The following is a 24287-nucleotide window of genomic DNA, read 5'->3' on the forward strand; positions in this document are numbered from 1 at the left end:
CTTTACTCCCATCAGTTCTAACAATGATTAATATTAGATCAATATTTTTATGGTATTATATTTAATAGCTGTGATCTTTGGCATGCATTTAAAAATTTTATGCCAAGTTATGATGTGTTCAAAAGGTCACCAAAGTTCAAAGCCAATAATAATATGCAGTTTGCAAAATCATTACAATCAGGCTGGAGGATAGATGTGCTATTCCTTGCCGAAAATGTCTCTTGTAAATAGCACTGTAAGTCAATGTAAATGCTTCAGCATGCTATGGTTTTCTTCACTTTGACAGGAATAATATACACAATAAAAATAATATTAATAATAATAATATATTGGGATAAAAAAGCAATAAAATGTGAAGTAAAGTATTACAACCCAAATATAATTGTGCAACACGTTTGTATTAAACATTAATAGGTCCTTTTAGGATACTGAAGGACATTCAAGCTGCTTTAAATTCACTTGGAGACTCGAAAGCCAGATGAGCACGGGGCAAATGCTAGGCGACGCAATCCAGTCCACTACCATCAAAGGTGATGTGCCTGCCTCAGCAGTCCACAGGTCCTGAGTGACAAGTGAATGGCACTTGAATTCATACCTCTGATATTTAAAAATAAAAGCCCAGCCAAGTCAACTCCTGCCCTAAATTCCCAAAGAGCATGCCATCTCCCATGTAGTCCCACTAAGGTGATAGGACAGCCTTCTATTCACAGGATTCCTGTTTCCTGGAGAGCTGTTATCTCAAAAGAATGCTGCATTATCCACATGGCAAGCACCTAACCACTTATACAGTGTTACTTGATAATGTCATGGGCCAAAAAGTAACACTTTACCAAAATGTTTTTGGCTATTTGAGGAGAACTACGAGAAATCGGCCGGTCGGATCATCATGACAGTGGATCGGAGAGAGTAGCTGGGTCCTTTGAAATAGTGCCACTTGATTCCATTGAATTTTCCGACATGTTGTCCTTGTCTGTAGTACACCCCGTTCAGGTTGGATGGGCCACAGGCGTCGTACCACCATCCTAAAACAAAAACATTTACAATTAAGAACAACTGGTAATACAGTTATATATATTCAGGATCGCATTTTCTTGAAAGAAAGCTAACTTACTGTACTTTTCTTAAAAAAATACAACCACATCACATAAAAAGCCACTTCTGGCTAGGCTAACAGCTTTGCATAAAGTAGGTTTCTGAAACTAGATGCCTAAAACATTGCTTGTACTTCTATGATACTATTTTGGTTTATTATTTTAGATTAACTATTTTTATTGCTGACAGACTAGTTGTGTATTTGTCAGGCTATGCAGGCAGCTTTGAAGCTGGATCCAACAGTATGCAGGTGCTATGTGGTCACTGTGGTATAGGTGAGGAGTGAGTGGAACGGTAACCTTTAAGGTATTTAGGGAAAGTGGATATATATATATATATACTTAAAGGTAACAAAGTAAAGAGGATGTGCCAATCATATGTTTAACAATGTTTAACTGTTTGAGTTTGAGAAGTCTCTTCTATGGATTTCGAAGTGTTATTTGTGTTAATGCCTGTCTTGACAGATGCACTTTTAATAAATAACATGTGCCGTATACTGAGGGATAACCTGATATAATGGACTTGAACTTAAAAAAGTAGTCTCCCAAAATGTCTCTACGTCATGTCGTCATTTACTCATCTTCATGCCTTTTAAAAGCTATATGTTTTTCAGAGGAACACAAAATTAGTTATTTATAGTAAAACATCCTTGCTGTTTTTCCCTGATACAATGAAGGTGAATGGTGACCAAGGCTAAAAATGCAAGATTTTCAGTTCAACAACTTCAATTTCAGTCTGCTCCCTCACACAAAGCTATCATACATACATAGGCAAGAAAGAAGCATGAACCTTCTTCTCATAAAACGTGTATGGGTTTGAACCACGAGAACAAATAAAGTACATTTAAAACTGGAATACTGTTTTGCTTGCAATTCATTACCAATTGTTATCATCTAGCTTTAAGATCCTCAGATGTTCTCCAAAAGTCCCTGTGGTGTTATTTTAGTATAATTTATAATAGCATTTAATATTATTTGAATGATCTTTTATTGATATATTTTCAGTTTTCATTATAATTAAGTTTTAGTAATTTTGTAATGTGCTTTGTCATTTTTATTAGTGAGTTTTAATTAATAATTTTAGTATTTCAGTTTGAAATTTTAGTTGAAGTTTTTGTCTAGTTGTTGTTTTCGTCTAAAAGTTTTTAAATATTTAAGTGGCCAAAAAAAACAAATGAAAATCTTAGTAGTTGTAGTTAATAATAACAACACTGAGTCACTGCACAAGTTTTCAGCGCATTAAATAAAATTAATCTGGCCTGTTCATTCAATTAGACACGTATAGGCAAAATGTGCCCACAGAGTGCCCATTTTGGCAGGTCTCATTCCCATGAAGAACTTGATCTTCACTTCACAATCTCAAATGCCAGAGAGATCTGTGACATTTTAACAGCCGTCCATGAGCCAAATATGCTGCCCTTTGTCACGGCTCTCACTGACACAGTAAACTGATTGGATGCTGATTCTACATGTTACTATGCCTTTGCATCTCAGACCGTTAGCTGGCTGAGGTCCTCGGTTGTCTCTAGGGTATGTGTTTTATAAGCTTGTTAACCACACTGCATAACAAGAAATGAGGCAACAGAATGATAAAAGTTTGATTTTATGATATAAACCAGAGCTGGAACCAATATGTCTTTCATTAAAGCACTTACGATACAGAATTTAAAGGGTTCGAGACTGACAATTTCAATCATTTCCGCAGTTTTTTCATTTAAAACTTTCATTAAAAATCTTTCGACACTACTCTGTATTATTAATTGCATTGCCCAAATCCCCTTGCACATACAGCAGATTTATGCATGTCATCCTACTTTAAGACTCACATTTATTCTCATCCTGATATTAAATATCTCGGAGATGAATCACTGTCAGGGTCTCGTTTAGCGTTTGGCCACCAAGGACGGAGAAGGTGACGGTAGATTCGGGTGGACAGGATTTCTCTCGATGTCTGCTTTATTAAATGATGCACAGTGATTTGAGACCTGAGAGCTTCCTGTATGAAAAACAAAAGTTGTCTGTGGTTTGCATCCACTAGGAGAGATTGTGGGAGTCCTATAAAGACCCACAGATACTTGGTGTTCAGCCCATTCTGGTAGACTCCTCACAGGATGTGAAAGTCCACAAAGACTTCATTACTACTTGCTCAAAGCTTTATGCAGTTCTTTTGCCAAAAAGAAAGCATTAGGTGGTCCTATGCGCAGCATTTAGCTATGTACATATACACAGACAGTGTTTAGACTGGAACCTACTGTCTGCACACTTCACAGAGCCTTAATTCACAATGGGACAAGAGTCTCAACTCACTTTCGGAACTGCAAGTTATTAGTTTTCAAAGTATCATTACTTTTCATACATAACACACAAAATAAAATAAAATAAAAAATATAAAATAATAATCTGTAAAAATAAATCTAAAATCCTATTCTAAAATCTGTTCTAGGTCAGAGACCTAGGTCTAGGTCATCTCATCATTTGGCAACAGACAGGCAAGTACAGTAAATGCAACAAGATTTGCATTTTGTATTTACAAAAAAGAACAGAAATGTTAAAATCATTCATATTTTATATGTTCGGAGTATTCGCTGCACTAGCTGCATATCATTAAAAAAGTATATGTTCTACTTCTACAGTTGTAATGTATTTAAAAGCTTTTATTCTGCATGCAATGGCAGTATCATCTTGAGGATCAAGGCTAGTGTATCCCAAGAACAAGAACAAGCTTGTATGGCTGGAATAGATTAATATATTCAGCAGGAGTGAGCTAAAACAGAGGATTTCTGCCTTACCCCCGCTGAGCATCAGCGCACACTTGCACGTGCAGTTGTCATTGTCCATGTCTTTAGTGCTGAAGTCAGCACCATGGATCGCCAGACTGCTCTGTCTGCCTGCCGTCCCGCTGTGGCTCTTCAGGAACAACCTGAAACAGAAGGAGGACAGGGAAGAAGAGAGGGAATAAGAGCACAGAGAAAGACTTTGTAAACAAGGAGGCCTTAGACAAGAAAAATTACTGCCAGAAACATCCATGAGTGATTTAAGTATATTACGTTCACACTCATGACCCATTCTTTACTGTTAGCATCAGTTTTTAAACATATTGGCCAGGAAACCCCATATAATTTAATCCAGACACCAAAGCACACGTAGAAACCACACAGAGTGTGCAATTCAACTCCAGCCATCTACACTTGAGAATTTCAACCTCAAATTCAAAACCCTTACTTAATGCAGGCTTGGATTCAAATGCTTAATTTTATGCAGCACTGACGCCCAGAGTTTGGTGGTTGAAGAGCCTTTGATTTTCCCATCTGTCTTCATTGTGTCACCAATAGTTCTGCCCAAGGTCTTAACCTGAGGGTTATTACCCCTCTGACTGTTTTTTTTGTTTGTTTTGTTATTTTTTTTTATCCAAGGTGTCATACTCAAAGCCAAAATACTATACTGCATGGGCATGCCAGCAATGAAAGGAACACCAAATGAAACGTGTTCATTTCAAAATCATTTTCTGAAAGTCATTGCCACAAATAAGATCAGACAGTAGAGAATGAGCTTTATAAATCTCTTCTAAGATGAATCTTGGAAAGCAACTTGGAAAATATATTTTTGGTTACACTTTTAGGGATGTCCAAAGAGGCCAGTGATGCAACAACAGGCTTTAGAGGCCAAGTGTATGATTGCCGTTCTTATTGTTAAGTGCTATTTTTTCTTTATTTCATTTTTTGTTCTTCACACATCATCCATCTCATAGACTCTCTTATAACAAGCTGTCTAATCATTTTAAAGCCACCCACATCAAATATCGGTTGCAAACTTTCTTCAGAGACATCATATTCATTTAAATGAAGTGTGTTGTTGCGGTCTCTAAACAAAGATAAATGAATCGTTTTTTTTGTGGTTTCCGGATATGCTTGATGCCAAACTGACGTTTTAACAGTCATTTTATAAGACAAATGCAATACTGATCGTACTCGTTCAGAATGACTGCATGCTTCATTTACAATACTATTTACTATAGTGGTTTCTGTCATACTGAATAAGATGTCAAGCTTCAGTTTTTATGAGGAAATAAACTTCCAGGACGTCCTCAGAACTTGAACGGCAGACACAAACATGTTGCTGCATAATTTGACTTGTAAACTGCACGTTCACTACTTCTTAGCCAGACACCACATTTACAAAATTTTTTTTATTAATTTAAATTGATTTGAACTTTTTAAAATTGTTTTTATTAAAACTTATTTCAAGAGAGACCTGTCCAAAATGCATGAACATTATAAAAATGTGACTAAATATAGGCCTTAAGAGTGTGACAAGTGTACATTAAAACACTGACCAACATATAAAAATTCTTTCCAGAAACAATTTTTGTCTTATGCAGTGATGCACATAAATCATCAAATTTGTGAGCTATAATTTAAAAGTGATTATTAACATATACCTTTCAAAAGTTTGGGTCCAGTAAGATTTTTTAAAATGTTTTGAAAGAAGTCTCTCTTGCTCACTATGGCTGCATTTATTTGATCAAAAACACAGTAAAACAGAAATATTGTGAAATATTAATACATTTTAAAACAACTGATTTCTGTTTTATTTTGACATGCAATTTATTCCTGAAATGGCAAAGCTGAATTTTCAGCAACCAAGAAATATTTGTTATTATTATTATTATTATTAAAGTTATTAATGAAAACAGTTGTCAAACCTAATATTTCTGTATAAAGTGTGACACATTTCAGGATTATTTGATTAATGGAAAATACAAAATAACAGCATTTACTTAAAACAAACATATTTGGGAAACATTATAAATGTCCTTACTGTCACGTTTGATCAATTTAATGCATTTTTGTTGAATAAAAGTATTAATTTCTTAACAAACAAATTAAATACAATAAGTGACCCCAAACATTTGAACAGTCTATTGATGGATATGAATCAAACAGAGCTTTATAAAACTGTTCCAGTTGAAGAACTCTGGTTCAAAGAATTCAGATCAAGTCCCTCTCACATAAAAACCAGGTGAATAAATACACACCTGCTCATCTCCAGTCACTGTAGTTTCAAGTAGGCAACACACTTAAGTCTTGTGCGTTCAGTTACTGTTGTCCCACAAATGTCATGTCATGCTATGGCCTTTGTTTCAATTTTGAGCTCAAACATCTGCATGGCCAACACAGGATATTGTTCCTTATCCTCCTTCTCACCAGCCTCAATAAACTATTGCTGAATCAGTCCAAGCCTTACTAGGAAAAGCTGTGATGAAAACGGAGAATGGAATGAGATTTATTTGGTGTTTCACAACAGCACCCCGAGGGAAGTGTTCTGGTGTCCGGTCATTTTATTTTCCTAATCTGAAATGATGGCAAGTTTGGTAATGTTCGTCACCGGATATGTGATGTTTATTCTGAGTAAAAGAGGATGTATGGATATGTTTTTCCTAGTTGAAATCATGTTCATCAGATGAACATGCTCCGAAACCTAAACTTTTATTCTGCAACACAAACAAAAAGGTAGGAAGCAAATACGCAGTTATTTTACATTACAGCAGCAGAAAAACAAAAACCTGAGTGCTATAAATCACCATGCAATAGGGGTCCCTGCGTCAGAGCCCCTTGTCAAAGACTGAAAATAAAAAGCCTTCTATATCGTTTCCTCTCTGCGGCTGTGGGACATGTCAAAACCCATCTTAGTGTAGTGTGATAAGCGTGAGGCCCACTCCTGAGAGGAACCCAAGGTTAGCTCCTGCTGTGTGCCTTTAATCTGTCACATCCCATCTGAAACATGCAACGATCCAGCAGCGGTAGTATTTCTTTAATTTGGTAATGTTGCTGTGGAATTCAGGCTGTCTCTTGAAACATGAAATATACAGCATCTTAAAGATACTGTAATGACAGTTACTGTGCCCTTTTGCTGGGCCAAAACAGCTTAAAATTTCATTTTCATCTAGGAGATGAAACTGATAATTCACGGTTACTCCTTTTTGACCTCATGTGGATATAACATTGAGCACATAATGTACAAAAACTGGCTGTCAATAAAGGATACCTTTGAAATTTGTCTGTGCGCCCTTTTGCTGACAGCACTTTGGAAGAACCTTGTGATATTGATAGTATACACTTTTAATGCTTCAGCAGAGAGTTCACTGCCTGCAGCGTGTGTGTGCCAAGACCTCCATACAAAATTCACACCAGACACAGCTGAAGAGATCTTTGCAAAATCTGTGGATTTATAACTTGGCTGGACCAAAGATATTAAATCAAGATAATTTCATATGCTTTCAAATACAAACATATACTGTAGCACCAGGGATGGCCAGTATTTCAAATACATGCATTTAAAATACATATTTGGCATTTAAATACCAAATGTATTTTGTATTTAAATACATTTAATCGTAGTATTTTCAAAATACATAAAATACTTTTTGCCAATCAACCGCTATATTAGACTGCTGATTTCCTGTATCAACTAGTTCAGGCATGCCACTTTCATTCATGTGAGCTACAGCTGTATGACTGCATCTAGAATTGGGTAAGCAATTTCTCAGAATTTGAGAGGTCTGATTACAAGCTTGTCGCATTCAAGTGCTGTAGGAAAGAACAGGAATCATGGAGGACGCCAGGTTTCCTGGGAAAATCTTATTAAACCAAAATTGTAGATATTTAAGGCATTTCATTTTGATCCCATTCGTTGACAACCATATAAACATTCACAGAGCTATCTAGTTGGCTTGTTGATGATTCTGGATTTTTAGTCAAATACATGCTGTTTTGCTGTGTATACAAAATGCTTGAAATGGTTATTGCACTATGGTGTGCATAATTTTAACATTAAAACAAGGTTATCTTACTTTTGTGGGAGAAAAAAAAACACCTGTCCCAGCAGCAACTGTTTTCCCTGTTATCTCAGGGTTTCCCAGTAGAAAATATGACAAAGGCAATCATGTACAATTTCAAAATATCAAAATAATGAGAAAATCACCTTTAAAGTTGCCCAAATTAAGTTCTCAGAAATGCATATTATTAATCAAAAATTAAGTTTTGGTACGTTTACGGCAGATAATTTACAAAATATCTTCATGGAAAATGATCTTTCCTTAATATCCGAATGATTTTTGGCATAAAAAAACAATAATCTTGACCCATACAATGTATTGTTGGCTATTGCTACAAATATTGTAACCCATTATGACTGGTTTTGTGGTTCAGGGTCACAAATGAACATGTTTACTTCAGGTGCTTTCTCAGTTTCAAAGTGCTCCCGTCAACTTCCCTACCATTGTTATTTACCAGGTCAGGTGATACTTTAATCTGAAACAAAACAAAACAATACAAAACTATTTTTTTTTGTTTTTATGACTCATTGGGGGGCACAAAACACTGATAAAAAATAAACAAAACATGCAACCACCCACCCAAAAAAAACTACAGAAAAAAACAGAACAAAAACATACAAATACTTAAAAACAGCAGAAAACAAAACCTACAAAAAAACTACAGAAAAAAACAGAACAAAAACATACAAATACTTAAAAACAGCAGAAAACAAAACCTACAAGAAAACTTAGACAACTCAAAACAAATAAAAAAACAATAACACTAAAATCAACAAACAAAAAAAATACAAAGAAAGTTTTTGTATTCAACCCCTCATTGCATTTGACTATGCAATTTGAGAATTAGGTCTGCTATGTTTAAGACAATAAAATATTAAAATGCTGTTTCATTGAGTTTAATTTGGCTTTTAACGGCTGTTCTCCTTTTCTACTGATTTTTCCCCCCTCAGTAACCTCATCCGCTCTCCTAATTTAAAGCTTAATGCATATTTTACTCAGAATGCCCACACAAACACACACTCATGAAAAAAAAAAATCATCATGGTCATCAGCATGTTCTGTTCTGGATGCTGGTTCCCAGTATGGAATGCTGGAGTGCTAGTTTCTCCACCAGACTTTTAAACTACTGTAGGTTAACCAGAAAGACTTACTTGGTGAATCAGCTCCATGTGAAAACACTGTGGCTCTGCTGGCACAAATCAGCCTGGACTGAGCTGATTTAAGCAGGTCTTCTCAGCAGGGATATACACACTCTACTCAATCAATATACAAAGCAGCCATGTAAACACAGGCAGTCTGGGTGTCTGTCAGTGCTGTGGGCATTGGCGTTGGGTCCGTGGCATTCAGCCCAGGAATATGAACAAGACTGACCCCCCAGCATGACCCCATCCCAATGGGAAAGCATGGTTGCGGCAGCACTGTCAGGTCCCTTCAGAGACTCCCAGATACTAACCCCTATCCTCCATAACTTTACTTGTGTAGGTTAACCCTAGAAATAAAAGACTGGGCTCTCCCAAATTCCAGCTCACATAACACTCATACAATTAAAAACGAAAAAAAAAAAAAACAGCTGCTGTAAAACTTCCACATTATGAAAAAATATATATAATTCATTCTGAATTATTGCTGGATATAATTTTTCACTTCTTCCTTACATGGCTTATTAAAATGCTTCTGCTCGGCTGGAGATTGGCAATGTAATTTACAATCACATTCAATATTGTGATGAAGAGCACTGCATAGGTGCCAAGCTAACTTTAGCACAGCATTGATCTTTTGAAGCAATTATGCTCAAGATCCATTTAGCTGATTGTTACACTCGCCGAAATTAAGGAGCTTCAGAATTCATAAGTTGTGTAAATATGGCTGTAATAAGAGCTGGGGTTTATCAGCAGCATCTGCAACAGTGCTCTCAAAATTGTCAAGAAATTTTATACATGACATAAATGGTGTAATGGGTATTTTTCTTCATGTCAGTTTTCTCTCCTTTTTGCCCTTCATTCTTCTTTCTCAGGTTATGCTGTTTTAAAATACATAATTTTCTGTATTACAGAAAATATGATATTAAAAGGATGGAGAAAATTACATAATAGTGAAGGAAAAATATATAGCACTTATACACAAAGATGCAGCAGTCAGACAGTTTAAACCATTTCACACACACACACACACACATGTTGGGTTTCCATGTTTTATGGGGACATCCCATAGGCGTAATGGTTTTTATACTGTACAATCTGTGTGTGCTATTGCCCTACACCAACCCTACACCTAAACTTAGCCCTCACAGGAAACATGCTGCATTTTTAGATTTTCAAAAAACTTTATGCTGTATGATTTATAAGCTTGTTTCCTCATGGGGACCAAAAAATGTCCCCACAAGATTAAGATTTACTGGTATTACTATCCTTGTGGGGACATTTGGTCCCCAGGACGTGATGAATACCAGGTGCACACACACACACACACACACACACACACACACACACACATATATATATATATATATATATATATATATATATATATATGAGTTCTTGCAGAGCAAATACAAAGTATTTTATATTTTCCAATGTTGTCACTGCATATATATCACAATGATTATGTGAATTATATTGAATGGATGCATTGTTTTGCCAGATCCACCGCAGTTGACAGGCACATCCATTGTGGCAGATGTAAACCAATTATCGTAAAATCCCTAGTAAATCAAATGCTGTCCATTGTTCACCAGTCAACCCTAAACTGTGAGACTGAGACAGTGACCCTGTGGTCCACCCATGTCTAAAGTCAGTGTAGTGTCACAGGCATTGATCATTTTCACAATTGCTGTCATGGTCTGCCTATTCAGTGCTTCTGAAACCAGTTGAAGTTTCCATTGCATAAGCCTAAAAAGTTTGCATAGGGCAGAGCTGTGGTAAGTTAGAACCACCGAGGCATATAACATTACTTTGTGATAGCGGTAGATAACTATACTTGAGGTTTGCCAAAAGAATGCACAGGACCTGGAAAAAAATTTAATTGGATAGGTTATTTTTTCCATGCCAAAGTCTGATTTTCATCTTGTTTTAGTGTTTACACTAGAGTATATCTCAGTCTACACTTGATTTTTTTCTGAAATATTCTTTGACTTAAATCCATGTTGTAGCACAAAGGTTAAAAATATGCACACACAAGAAACACCAACCTGAAATACAACACATTAAACATATCAAAAACTATTTTCTGATTATTTGGATTATTCTGATTATATATTCTGACATTCTAGTATATATACACTACCATGCAAAAAATATTTCTGAAAGAAGTATCTTATGTTCACTAAGGCTGAATTTATTTGATCAAAAATACAATAATATCGTGAAATATTATTAAAATTTTAAATGTTTAATATAGTTTAAAATGTGATTTAAAATGAAATAGAATTTCTTTAAGGTTACTTTTGATTCATTTTAAGCATCCTTCCTGAATAAAAGTTATATACTTTCAAAAAAAAAAAAAAAATTAATTAAACAATTACACCAAAATTTTCATCGGTAGTGTGCCTATACTGCATAAAGAATATTATCAGAATAACATATAAAAAGTTACTGACTTTGACTAAAGAATAAAAATGATCTCAATTTAAATGTAACATTAGAGATTTACTATTCAAGAAAAAAAGGAGATTGTTCTGGCATGGCATACATTCAGCCAAGTGCTATTTGCTCACTTCAACCTTTACCCTGTATGTAGTTTGGAAATCATTAGTATTGGAAAAAATGTAATAAGCTTGACAGTTAGTCCTTTTTATGATTTAGGTTATGGGATTATGCTCCATTATTTCTGTGTGCAATTACTGCTGTTCTAATACCAACTCTTTAGTAAACTAGCTTTAAATTTAGGCGAATGCAAGTGGCTGGCAGTCCGACAAATATTTCCTGAAAGTCTCCACGTTGGTTCTCACAAATAGAAAAGCTTATGCATCGTAATAGGTTAAGTTCTAAATTATCCACTGTAGATTCATGCACATGCTTTTGGAATTTTAAAGTGCTTTTATGTGCCATAGACTATGTGTGTGTGCATATGTACAGTATGTGTGCATATATTAAGCACAACTGAATTCTGAATTGCTGGTGTTACCACCATACTTCTTAAAGAGATATTTCACCCAAAAATAAAAAAAAATATTATAATATTTTTACTCTTTCTCATGTCATTCCAGAACTGTATGATTTTCTTTCTTTTGTGGAACACACAGGTGTGGAAAGACATGAGGGCGAGTAAATGATGATATAAAATTAGTTTTTGGGTGAGCTATGCCTGTAACTACCTTATAACCTACCTTTCCTATAGACTACAGCTGACTAAACCAGCACGAAAGAGCACAAATTATACTGGACCAACATAAAACTTCTAAAAAAACAGGCTGTAAACATTTTGCTGATGCTGCTAGGATTTAAAAAGCAAACATACTAGACAGACCTATCTGCATACTACATCTACTGGTTGTGCTTTTTATATATACAAACTAAAAATGTTGTCAGGTCGGAATCTGAAGGTCTAATCTGAATTGCCAGAGGTGGCAACCTCTTGCACACTTTCTGTTTGGCCAAAGAAAGAGTTTGTTTCGGCCGGTATTCTCAAGAGGCAGTGTGTGATTACCATAGCATAACAGTTTGAGAGAACAAATCTGTTTTTAGAGATGAGAATGCTGATTAGATTCCTGAAACTCTTTACCAGCACAGGCCATTATGGGCCAGCCAAGTGTGCAGGACACCACGGACCACAGCCCTGCTAAGATTCAAATATTTTCAAGTTGAGAGCTCCTAAGTGTTCACCTGCCTGTGCAAGAGATACGAGTGCAAAAAACAAAAACTGTGTTTGACTTTTTTTTTTTTTTTGTATTATAAAATAAGAAATCTAAGGGGTTAACAGGGCTAAAAAAGTGGGTAGCGTTTTGCGTGACAACCCTAATTCAACCCCAGATGGAATTAAAACAAATAGCTTGATTCCTCCCCATAGCTTCACCCATGAAAAGCATTTAAAGATCCCAGAGAGAGGAAAACAATGAATTAACGTATCATCAGGCTAATAACAACACTTTCATCTTACCCATGATGTTCTCACAAACTAAATATATCATAATGGTTCATATACATTTCATATATAGACATATATCTATAAGCATTGTATTTCTTTATTTCTTTTACTATTTATTCATTTATTTATGAAGGATTATGTGACGCTAAAGACTGGAGAAATGGCTGCTGAAAATTCAGCTTCGTCATCACAGGAATAAATTGTATTTTAAAATATATCGCAATAAAAATCAGCTATTTTAAATTGTAATAATATGTCACAATATTACTTTTTTGTTGTATTTTCAAATCAAACAAATGCAGCCTTTGTGAGCATAAAAGGCTTCTTCGAAAAACATTTAAAAATCGTACCGAACCCAAACGTCAGAATGGTTCAGTATATAAAAACCTAAAATAAAAGGTCTTTTATATAAACCCTTATATCTTTCTGAACTGTTTGAATCAGTGATTAATGAGCTGTTAAGCAATATATTTTTCCAGCCTATTGCATTAAAATAATGAGCAGCATTCACTTAAAAAGCAGAAAGTACCTGTAATTGTGTTTTTCACTGTCGATGTGGAAACTGTCATACTGAGAGAACGCCTGGTGTCCGTCCCAGTCGGTCAGCTCCACACGGAGGGCATACTGCTTCTGATTGGTCAGAATGTGCACAAACTCATTTCCCAGCCAGTGTTCGGCCGACACACTCCCAAAGCCCTAGAAAAGAGAGTGGACTCCGGGTCAGTTTAAGTATCGACTTGGGTCACGGGAGGCCTTGGATAAAGCAGTGGGAAAGAAAATCCTGTCCAAGATATTTCAAGCCTAATAGATTCAACACAGGGATGGAATTCCACAATTCATCATTTTCTTGAGATGATAATTACAGATTTTCATAAAATTTTGACACATGAAGGTATCAATAACCACTGGTTCGTTTCTGAGGCTAAATGTTTAATGGCTGCATCAGATCTGGAAAGACTGAGAAAACGCACTACATTATGACATGACATTCACAGCACTAATATACAATTTTTTCTGTAATGCCAATGAGAAATACAGAACTGTGTATATAGTATCTGATTAAACATGTAGTGCATGACATGACTTAGATAAGAAGCAGTGTGTTGTCTCGTGTTATTTCTATGGACACAAACACACATGACCAAAAAAAAAAAAATAATAATCATTTAACAGTCATGTTTTTGCTTCCAAAAGATATTTTGGACGAGTTTCCATGTCTGTAATGGATCCATTCAGCTCTAAACAGCTGCAGTAAGGCTTCTGAAACATGTCATAATGCAGTGCAGGTGCTAGCGACAGTAATAATTACAGTACAGAGTAACAGAACCATATCCAAGTACAAATACAAATCTTTAATGAGCAACATCTGTAATTAGTGTACCTTTCCCTGCATTCCTCCCTGCTTCTAGCAAATGAGAAAATTTCCAGTGAGGGCAATGGAAATCACAAGTGCTGGATGGATTTGAACATATACGCATACCATCATGTATTATTTTAACCCTGCATGGTACAAATTGTGTCCTTTATGTAAATAAGAAATGTGTATAATTACAAAAGATGTATAAGTAAACAAATAACATTGACAGTGGAAAATGGTGTTAAAAATGTTCTTTGAATTAAAAATTAAAAAAATGTTTTCTTGAATTAACGAATGTATTTGTGTACTTGAAACTAAAATTCTGAACTGAAAAGCATTAAACAACTTTTCTTTCCAAAAAGACTTTATCACTGTTGCAATTTGGAACAGCAAACACGTTTTGCCTTTTCCATAAAACATTTCTGTATTAATTTTTGTCTGAAAAGAAGAAATACATAGAATAAATACAAGAAATCATAATTGTGTTATTTATGGATAAATGCAATTGTATTATGGAAAGCGCTTCCAAATAAATGAATAAATGTAATATAATCAATGCCAGTATCTATAAACATTCTCAAGGAGTAAATGCAACAGCCATTTTTCCATTACAATAAAGCATTGTCATATGTAAACATCAATATTTTTAGTAAAACTATGGCATGATGTAGAAGAAACAGTGAAATTTATACTGTATCACAGGGTTAAATAATTCAACAACGCCTATATGAGTTTATGTGCAACCAAAATGAACCGTGCTACATGCGCAGCGATGATGATATCACTCATATTGCGTTACAGACTGACTGAAACCTTCTCACTTATTAATTGCTGGCTTATGGGAGCAGGTGATTGATGAGCAAGAGTAACAGTGCAGTAAACATGAGTATTTCATTTTGCTTTGTAGCACTCCTGTGAGGGTAAAGAGGCTCTGTAATCCAAAAATCCTTGTAATGTGCCTGAAATCTGATAGCTGTTTTTCCATAACCTGTATCTGTTTTTGATGTCCAGGGGTGCTTGTTCTGTACTGATTGGGTTTCCCCTTGGAAGCCTGGCCTTTGTGCATGGGATCGTCCCTGAGAAGCTTTCTCGCCATGAAACCGCATCATTCCTTATGTGAGTAATGTAGAGGGAAAACGAAGATCAATTGTTACTTTATACCCTAAAACAGGGAGTTCTCTTGGGTGTGTGGTTTTCTATACAACACGGAATCGGTGTCTCAACAACTGACTCAGTTGCTATGTATCATTCCAGTAATAGCCATTCAAAGTGGCCTGTCCAAAACCCTTTCTCTTGTAGAGAGGAATGGAGAAAAGTCAGATTAACCCTGCCAAAACCTAGGAACAATTTTTTCCATAGTCTAAATATCTGATTCCATTCTGATGAACAGTTTCTCCCATCTTCCTTTGGGAAACTGATGGGGAAAAGAGAAATAAAAACCTTGATTGTGCTGATAGTGACTGGCTGGAGTGGATACTCAAATGAGGAGAGGTGGAGTTATTCCAATATTTCATTTGATCCGAACCAGAAAAAAAAAGAAACTATACAAATAAAAGCTTTAGCGAGAAGTGCACCAACTCTTTCATGAGAGTCAGTGCCGATTTTATGTCCCTAAACCTCAAACACTTCCAGGTCAAGACATGGCTTTTTAAAAACATGGCTGTCATTCATTATCAGCACATTTAATATAAAAAATAGGCATGTCATTAGTCAACTGTTTGAGATATAGTCAATCAACATATGTTATTTTGAGGGCAAGTGAATTTATATTCTCGCAGCCTATTTTATTTAAATGAGCTTCAGAAATTTTGCTACTCTTAATTCAATGCACTCCAACACAGACAGATCTGATCTTCGGAATAGGCATATTTGATCTTTGCCGTCTTTGCCGTCAGAATGACCAGAGCAGTGTTGTTATTATTAAATAAAACTATTCAAAATGATGTTTGTTCATTTAAATAAAGCTGCACAAAAGTGAATATTTAATGATTAACTTAAACTTAAAAGATTTGAAATGGGTGAAATGGGTGAAATAAGTTGAAGTTGAAATACAAAAATTACAACTGAAATAAATTAAAGTATAAATAAAATGGAACATTCAAACTAAAATAAAAATAAAAATGGAAAACATAAAGATAAAGCTATTTTAATGCTATTTAATATAATGCTGGACCAGATCAACATTTCTTCTCTAACATAATTATTTAGTCACATAACTTGTCTTTTATTGATAAAAAAAGAAGAAGAAAAAAAAAACCTACCTCGATTATAACCATATCAAAAAAATAAAATATTGAAACAATAATAAAAACAAACAAACATGTAAACTGCATGTAAATTTGTATGTCATTTTTTTTTTTTTGCATCGTGGTTTCTCCCTGTACATTTTTTATCTCAAAAAAAGCAGGATGTGTAATTGGCTTATATGTAAACTTTCTTCTAAGTCAACAGTAGTGTTGGAACTAATCGACTAGTCAGATCAACATTCAGTGGTATACTATATTACATCATTACAAATAATGTCTGAAAGTATGATTGAGTGATTTGAACAAATGTAACAATTGTTACGTTTCAGCCTGCAAACAAAGCCAGCACTGATGTCCCAGTTTCCCTATGACTTTTGTATTTTATACTGTTTATTTTTTTCCAATAAAGAATAACATTGACTACATGCAAACTATCATTCCTAAGCACAGGGAGAATCCCATTATCTCATTTGACTCATCTGTTTGCTACTCATAGTTATCCTTCACTCTTTTGAGTCTAAATCAAAAACAGATGAAAAGAGAAGATATATCGCCCATATGCGTTGCTTAAATGAAAAAGATGAAGATCATGTCCACCGTTACAGACTGAGTGAAACAGAGGTTAGTGGGAAGGAATATGGCTACATACCATTTTATATTCTTTCCATGTTCTCTGGAAGTCCACGCTACCATCTTCTCGTCTTTGGATTATGGTCCAGCCTCCGCCTGCAGACTCCATATTACAGTACACCTGTTTTGAGAAAGACAAGCACATCAACATACATAGAAATATACAAGGCCGGAAATACCACAAACCATTTATCTTGACCTTATAGATCTGTATATCCTTATAACAACAACAGAAACCCCCATTAGTTTAGTGACTTCTCCAGACAGTGATTAGCGGAGAGGTCAAGTAGCAGGCCTGAGATCAAAGCTGTGGCACTCAGGGACACCTGGCTGTAATCTAGCACAGTGGGTAGAAAGCCGTGGCGTCACCTCACACACACCCAGCTGAACACACAGACCAACCTGGTTGTAATTAATCCAGTATCGGTGGCTGTAGCAACACCAAAACCAGACTGCAGGGACAGATGTGTACATTCACGAATGCAGCCTTTTTCACACACATTAAGACTGTAAAAGGTAAAAAAAAAGTACTTCTACCTTATCTGACCGTTAAAAATGACTTTTAGTTAGTGTAGTCAGTTTGATTCAATCATATTAAATAGTATTTCTTACTAGAACAAAATAAGTAAATTTATGTTACCACATGTACACTAGCACATTTAGGCTACTTGATACAACTGCACACAATGCACCCTGCCTGAAACGTACAGAATGCAAAACATGATATTTTGAAGTTTGTTGGTAACCAAAAAGTTTTATTTTCCCCCAAAAAATATCTTCTTTTGTGTTCCACAGACCACAGAAAATAAAGATAAAGTCATAGAGCTCCGGGACAATATGAGGGTGGGTAAATGCTGACAATTGTCGGTTTTTTTGGAGGGGGGGGGGGGGGGGGGGGGGGGCTTTTAATAGCATCTAAATGCTTCCTGGTAATATACAGAAAATATGTAGTTCTCAAGTGGGCAGTCAATTGATCAAAAATGGGCTGTAGGTCTGTTCTGAAAGCAGTAAAAACAATGCGAGATGAAAATGATAATTAAGAACAAAGTAAAATAAAAAACAGTAAAACAAACAAATGCAGCTAATGTTAAACAAATTCGAAGTTCAAAAAATAAAATAAAAATAAAAATATATAAAATAAAATAAAATAAAATGAAGGATTCTTTAACTGTTTGTGATCTTATGCAATTTTTCTTTTGCATCTTGGTTTCCTCCACCCTGTCATTTTTAATGCAATATCTCAAAACTCACATAAAAATCTGTGGATGGAAGCAGGATGTGTAATGGGCTTAATATGTAAACTCTCTTCTTAGTCAACAGTAGTTTTAGAACAAATCAACTAGTTAGATCAATATGCAATTGAATATCACATCACATCAAAATAAACAAAACAAAACAAAGATTTTTTTAACTGTTGGTGATCTTATGCAAAATTTTGTGGTCTTCTTGATATTATGCAGGTGTGATTTTTACGTGACTTCAGTTTTGTCTTTTCTGTGCCAAAACAATTTTCACAGTAGAGGACTTCAAGGTATCATTTGGGTCACCGCTTTATGACCACATTAAAATCTCATTCCTGAAACGTGTGCCATTATGTTTACCTCTTGATATTACATTGTTCCAGCATAGCTGTTCTGAAAACAGAATTCCTACCTTTCTAGTCTCTTGTGAGCTAATGTTGATAGTGTAAACTCCATTTTTCTGGAATCCTGCATGGTAGAGGTCGGCACAGTCCCGGAACTTCCTCTCCTCATCAGCTTGCTTTGTGCTGTTTGGCACCACTAAATACACAAAGAAAACCATGTTAGAACCAGCAAAAACATAAACGATCAGAGAAATAATAAATGGAGCTGTTTATATTGGTACACGTACATCAGAAAACATCTGTGGGTCTGCCCTGATGCGTTGAACAAATAAAACAATTTCCACTCACTCTCTCGCTCAGCATGACCGAGCCTCATATTCGGCCAAACAGAACATATCAACACTGTGACTTCCATTTCAACAAGACAGCAATACTGTAGACAAACAGCCTAATGATATTTTAACAAACCCTTCAAATCCTGGCAGGTGACAGCTATTTGTCGAAAACCACTGAGCTGTGCGACAGTTTAATCCTAAATAATTTACATCAACCTCCTTGAATTTAATAAAAGAGGGTTTAAGGTGGAATGTTCTGGAACTGGACCAGAAGCAGCCCCTAAAAAGGAATCCTGTACATACAGTACCTGTATATATGTATAGAAGAGGATTATTATTATTTATAAACGCATAATTGTGATTGACAATGAGTATACAGTATTTATTTCTTTAGCTTCTGTCAGCAGGCCTGCATGGAGGGATGTGTATAAAGCTGTCCACGCTTAATATCTGTTTCATGTTACAAACCCATTCAAACAGTTCAAAATATGTAAGCATAGCAGAAAATGACACTGCTGTACAATATCAGAACTAATAATGTTGAAAAATATTGCACAATGTGGAATAAATCACATCCTGAGTTAATGGAATAAATAATACACAGAGTCACGGCAAATTCAAAATATTGTATCGGTTTTCATGCAGGATTTCAAATCTGGTTAGAATTATTTTTAAATTACAAAAGGACAGCAAGGACTTCCAAGTTCGCTTGCATTATCAACATGATCTTCTTCCAGTGACTGACATATTTGTAAGTGTGAAAGTCTTTTAATCAAAGTGCTGATCTCCGGCTCTCAGAGAGGAGCAGCTCGGCTCTGACAGACCTCTTCAAGCAAACAGCTGCATCTCTTTCCATCTGCAGACAATTACGCCGCCAATATTTTGAAACCAAGCAAGAGTCTGCGGACAAAATACTACAAGCTATAAATTTCAAGTTCCTGTTATAACAAGTGGTTTATATTTACCCACCGTGTCCTAGTTATATAGATGGAAATTCCTTCCGATTCCCCTCTACTTTTTTTTCTTTCACTGCTAAAGACCGCATCTCAGTTTTCACACTATTGTTGTTTCTGTTGGGACTATTTAAGAAGAGGAGATGTCACTGCTAAGAGAGACGTGTCAGGGGTGTTTAGGCAGAACTTTGATCCCTGTCGCGGGATGGAGGGCTTGGGCGGGCAACCCTTCATTCAGGGATATTATTCCTGCCGCTTCGGTAAAAGATTGAGTGTCAGCGACAAGGATCTCCCACTGTGACAGGTTGACAGAGGGGAACTTTGCACTGCGGCGTCTAACACAACAAAACCCCAGCTGTGTCAGACAACGGCAATTTACCGCTTATAGCCAGGAGCTGAAAATGGCAGGACTAGAGAGCAGAGTGACAGACAAGTTCAACCCGAGCAAAGACTTAAACACGACATTAATGAAAGAAAATAAAGCCTAATTCTTATTACTGTACATACTGTATAGATAAATATATAATGAAATATCTATCAACAAATAAATAAATAATATGGAAAAAAATAAAACAAAAAAGCCTCATGCTCATAATTGCACATTTAAATAAATATATATGGGAAAATAAAATACAATATGCTCTATGAACAATAGAGCATTGTGCTAGCAATGCCATGGTCATTGGTCGAATTTCCAGGAAAAGCAAGAACTAAAATCTACATTATAAAACGGATAGTTCTGGTCCTTGATTCTGATTGGTTGAGCCGCCTATGAAGCTGTTGTAAATTACTCTACAAATATACACCTTTGTTTCTGTGTCTGTGTATTGCTTGGAAACCACTTTGGTGCAACCACAACCGTTTCTGAGGAACTACATTGTTTGACAGAAGAATAATGTTTTTTATTAATATCATTACATTTTATTTGCTTTGCTTTATTTTGTGAAACCTTCCTATGTAAGGCTACGTACATTACATACTACCAGGGGGTGTTAGGCACTTCACTAGCGGTTATAAATTCACTGTAAACCACAGCTTCTTGGGGCTTATTGCTTTAATAAAATGTGTACCTTGAATGCATTGTAAGTCACTGTGGATAAAATAAAATAAAAAATAATGCATATTATTATGCAAATTATTGCACATTCAAATAAAAAAATAATTATGATTAATCCAAGTTATTGTAGAGAGTTACGAAATATAAAAAAAATGCTTAGGGATACTCTTGTGTTGAATTTGGAGTTGGCACAAACTAATGGCACGAACTACACTGTGATCTTTGCAAAACATGCATCTGACCACGTCTGAAAGCCCAGGAACAGCTTTACATGTAAATCTTAGCTAAACTATAGCAAATTGAGCTATTAAACAGCTTGTGTCCTGGCTCATAAAATTATAATCACATTATTTATTTACATTTGAATTCTTGGTGGTTCAGTTGGGACTTTTGTTTGGAACAAGATGATGTGAAAAGAACATCCAAGTAGAGTGATTTTATAAATCAGTATTCTCCACACGCTTGCAGACACAAAATAAAGTTTAAAATAAGCAAGAACTCAAAATCCCAGTGCAGTGTTCTGGCGAAATGAAAACTCAAACTACTGCACTGCATCTTTATATAAACAATTGAGACGATAAAGTCTGATTCTTTCAATTGGACTGAGAGACCGTGAGAATGATGACCACCAGCTGAGCGAACAGAACTGCTATAATGAGTATTTTTTTAAACATTTCCTAAGCCATAAACCATCTTAATAATAATAATGTGTGCCTAAACCCAAAAATCATATTCTGACATATTACCTTTTCTTCCAGTATATTTTCATGAGTCATAGCCCATCCCTAGAGAACTTAATTTGGAGACAGAAAATAATATTTTGTTCTTCTAATCACAAAAAATGATTGATGCCAGTGAGTAAATAATAATTAGCAAATAAGGATTTATTACAGCCATCCAAAGGGGAGAACGGTTTTTATCTAAAAATGCAATCTAATGATGCAAAAGTTGTGATTACTATTATATTTTTCATAATAACCCTTAATACTGCTTCAAATAATATAAAATAATATTTTCACAAATAACAGCTTTGTATTTATGAACTCGCTATATTTAAAAATGCTGTACAATGTTTTAAAACCATCACATTTCTTCTTTTGACGCACATGGTGAAGCAGTTAACTTGCAGTGAAGTTCAAATATTTAGGTACATGAAGGTTAAGCACATTAAACAATGTCATATTCATATTTGAATGAGAAAAGCAGCATGATTAACTGTGCTTTCTCTCATTTTTTTCCCCAAAAGGGAGTTTAGAGCTTTACTAGAACATTGTTTTGCAAGTTTTTAGTTGAGTCATGATTTCAGACAGGCAATCTAAGAGACCTACGTTGCCTTCCTTGCCACCTATTTGGACGGGCCGTCCCACAGGAGTCATTAAGTTTGACGAATTCAGTCAGAGATCAGGAAAATGACCTCTACAGCACACTGGAGCTGGACAATGCAACAAAGGGCTATTTAAAATCTCCATTTATCATAATTTGTTTGGTAATGTGCACAATTATGCTCGCTTGTTAAAATCACCAAGAAACCATGTTATGGGTCCCATCTTACCATTATGCCAAACCACAGTGAACCTAAACTGTATTTTATACGCTCAATTGACCCACTAAATGAACCCAATTGTGAAGTTTTATTTAGGTTTCAAGTCCAGGCACAGATCAAAACCAAGCTGGAATCAAAAAATGCTCTCATTTAGCGTGATTGGCTGATGTACAAATAGGAACGTCTAAATCCAAGAAGCTGCAGGGTGTTCCAATATGTGCTGATATTCTTTCCTATGTGTGTTCTCTTACTGGGGTACTTGAATATTTATTGTCAGATCATGAAAATAAATAAGCATTTATTTTAGAATATAAATTTGCAAGTGTGGGACCTGGGATTTCTCCAAAGCAATGACTACATGTTCGACAAAAAATTCAATTAGAACAGAGCAGTAGATATCAAACATAGTTACACCAGCAAGGATGAATAACATTTACAATGTTACAAAAGATTTGTTTTTCAAATAAATACTGTTCTTTCCTAGTCCAAAACAAACAAACAAACAAACAAACAAACAAACATTAAGCAGCACATCTGTTCTCAACTTAATAAAACATTTTTCTTCAGCAGCAAATCAGCATAATAGAAAGATTTCTGAAGTTATGATGCTGAAAATTTAGCTTTTACATCACAGGAATAAAATACACTTTAAAATATATTAAAATAGAAAATAGTTATTTTAAATAGTAATAATATTTCACAATATTACTATTTTTACTGTATATTTGATCAAATAATCAAATGCAGCCTTGGTGAGCGTCTTTCAAAAACATTTCAAAATCTTAATGACCCAAAACTTTTAAACGGTAGAGTCAATGACATGATAAATATTCCTTCATGTTGTTCTAAACTCATATTTTTATACGTTTAGCAGAATGTCTGAACTCTACATATTCCAAGTCTTTCATCTCAATATGATAGCTTTGTGTGAAAAACACTGAAAATCTTGTCTGGCCTGTGGTCACCATTCACTACCAATGTATGGAAAAAAGAAACTGGCATGAATACAATCTTATAAATAACTACTTTTGTGTTCCAAAGAACCAGCATGGCTTCATGAGAAAGACCCTGTTCGTTCACCGGTATTTTTGCTGGTAAACAGCATGGCTTTAATAAACAAAACTGTCTGTTTTTTTGCCATGCGAAATGAAATGTAATTTTAAGGGACACTCAAAACCCAAAAGAAAAAAGAAAGTAGAGTTGCTTTTGGTGCCCTCACAGCAAGACGGAAGCTCAGGAGCTTGAGTCGACTCCATGATCTGTGCAGTCCCATCTCAGACATTCAAGGTAAATTTTCTGTGACCACAGAGACGTGGGGCAGGCGTCGGATAGACATGGGGCCAAGACGCCACACTTGGGTTGCAGCGAGGGGAAACGAGGGTAATGAGTTCACTACACTGACTCCTGCTGGTAGAGGCAACCACAAGGTTTAGCAGGAAATCGCCAATCCCAGATCACTGCGCAGGGGCTACGTTAGGCCTGGCCTGTAACTCAGTCTAGGGCTGTTTGACATTTCAGTCAACTGTTAACCACAGGCAGTGTGCTGAAGCGTGATAAGCTGCATCCGTTGAGG

General features: G+C 35.5%; 1 protein-coding gene across 1 annotated transcript in view; it reads right to left on the reverse strand.

Moving 5' to 3' along the window:
* Nucleotides 1-708: 708 nt before the first annotated feature.
* Nucleotides 709-24287, reverse strand: part of LOC306847505 (angiopoietin-1-like) — a 47766-nt gene continuing 24187 nt past the window's right edge. The window contains exons 5-9 of the mRNA XM_079381462.1: nucleotides 18895-19022; nucleotides 17261-17362; nucleotides 13538-13704; nucleotides 3881-4011; nucleotides 709-1022 (exon numbers count right to left, since the gene is read on the reverse strand). Of these exons, the coding sequence (XP_079237588.1) occupies nucleotides 859-1022; nucleotides 3881-4011; nucleotides 13538-13704; nucleotides 17261-17362; nucleotides 18895-19022 (692 nt within the window). The 3' untranslated portion in view covers nucleotides 709-858. The remainder of the gene's footprint in view (nucleotides 1023-3880; nucleotides 4012-13537; nucleotides 13705-17260; nucleotides 17363-18894; nucleotides 19023-24287) is intronic.

This window comes from Barbus barbus (assembly GCF_936440315.1).
Source record: "Barbus barbus genome assembly, chromosome: 27".
NCBI lineage: Eukaryota > Metazoa > Chordata > Actinopteri > Cypriniformes > Cyprinidae > Barbus > Barbus barbus.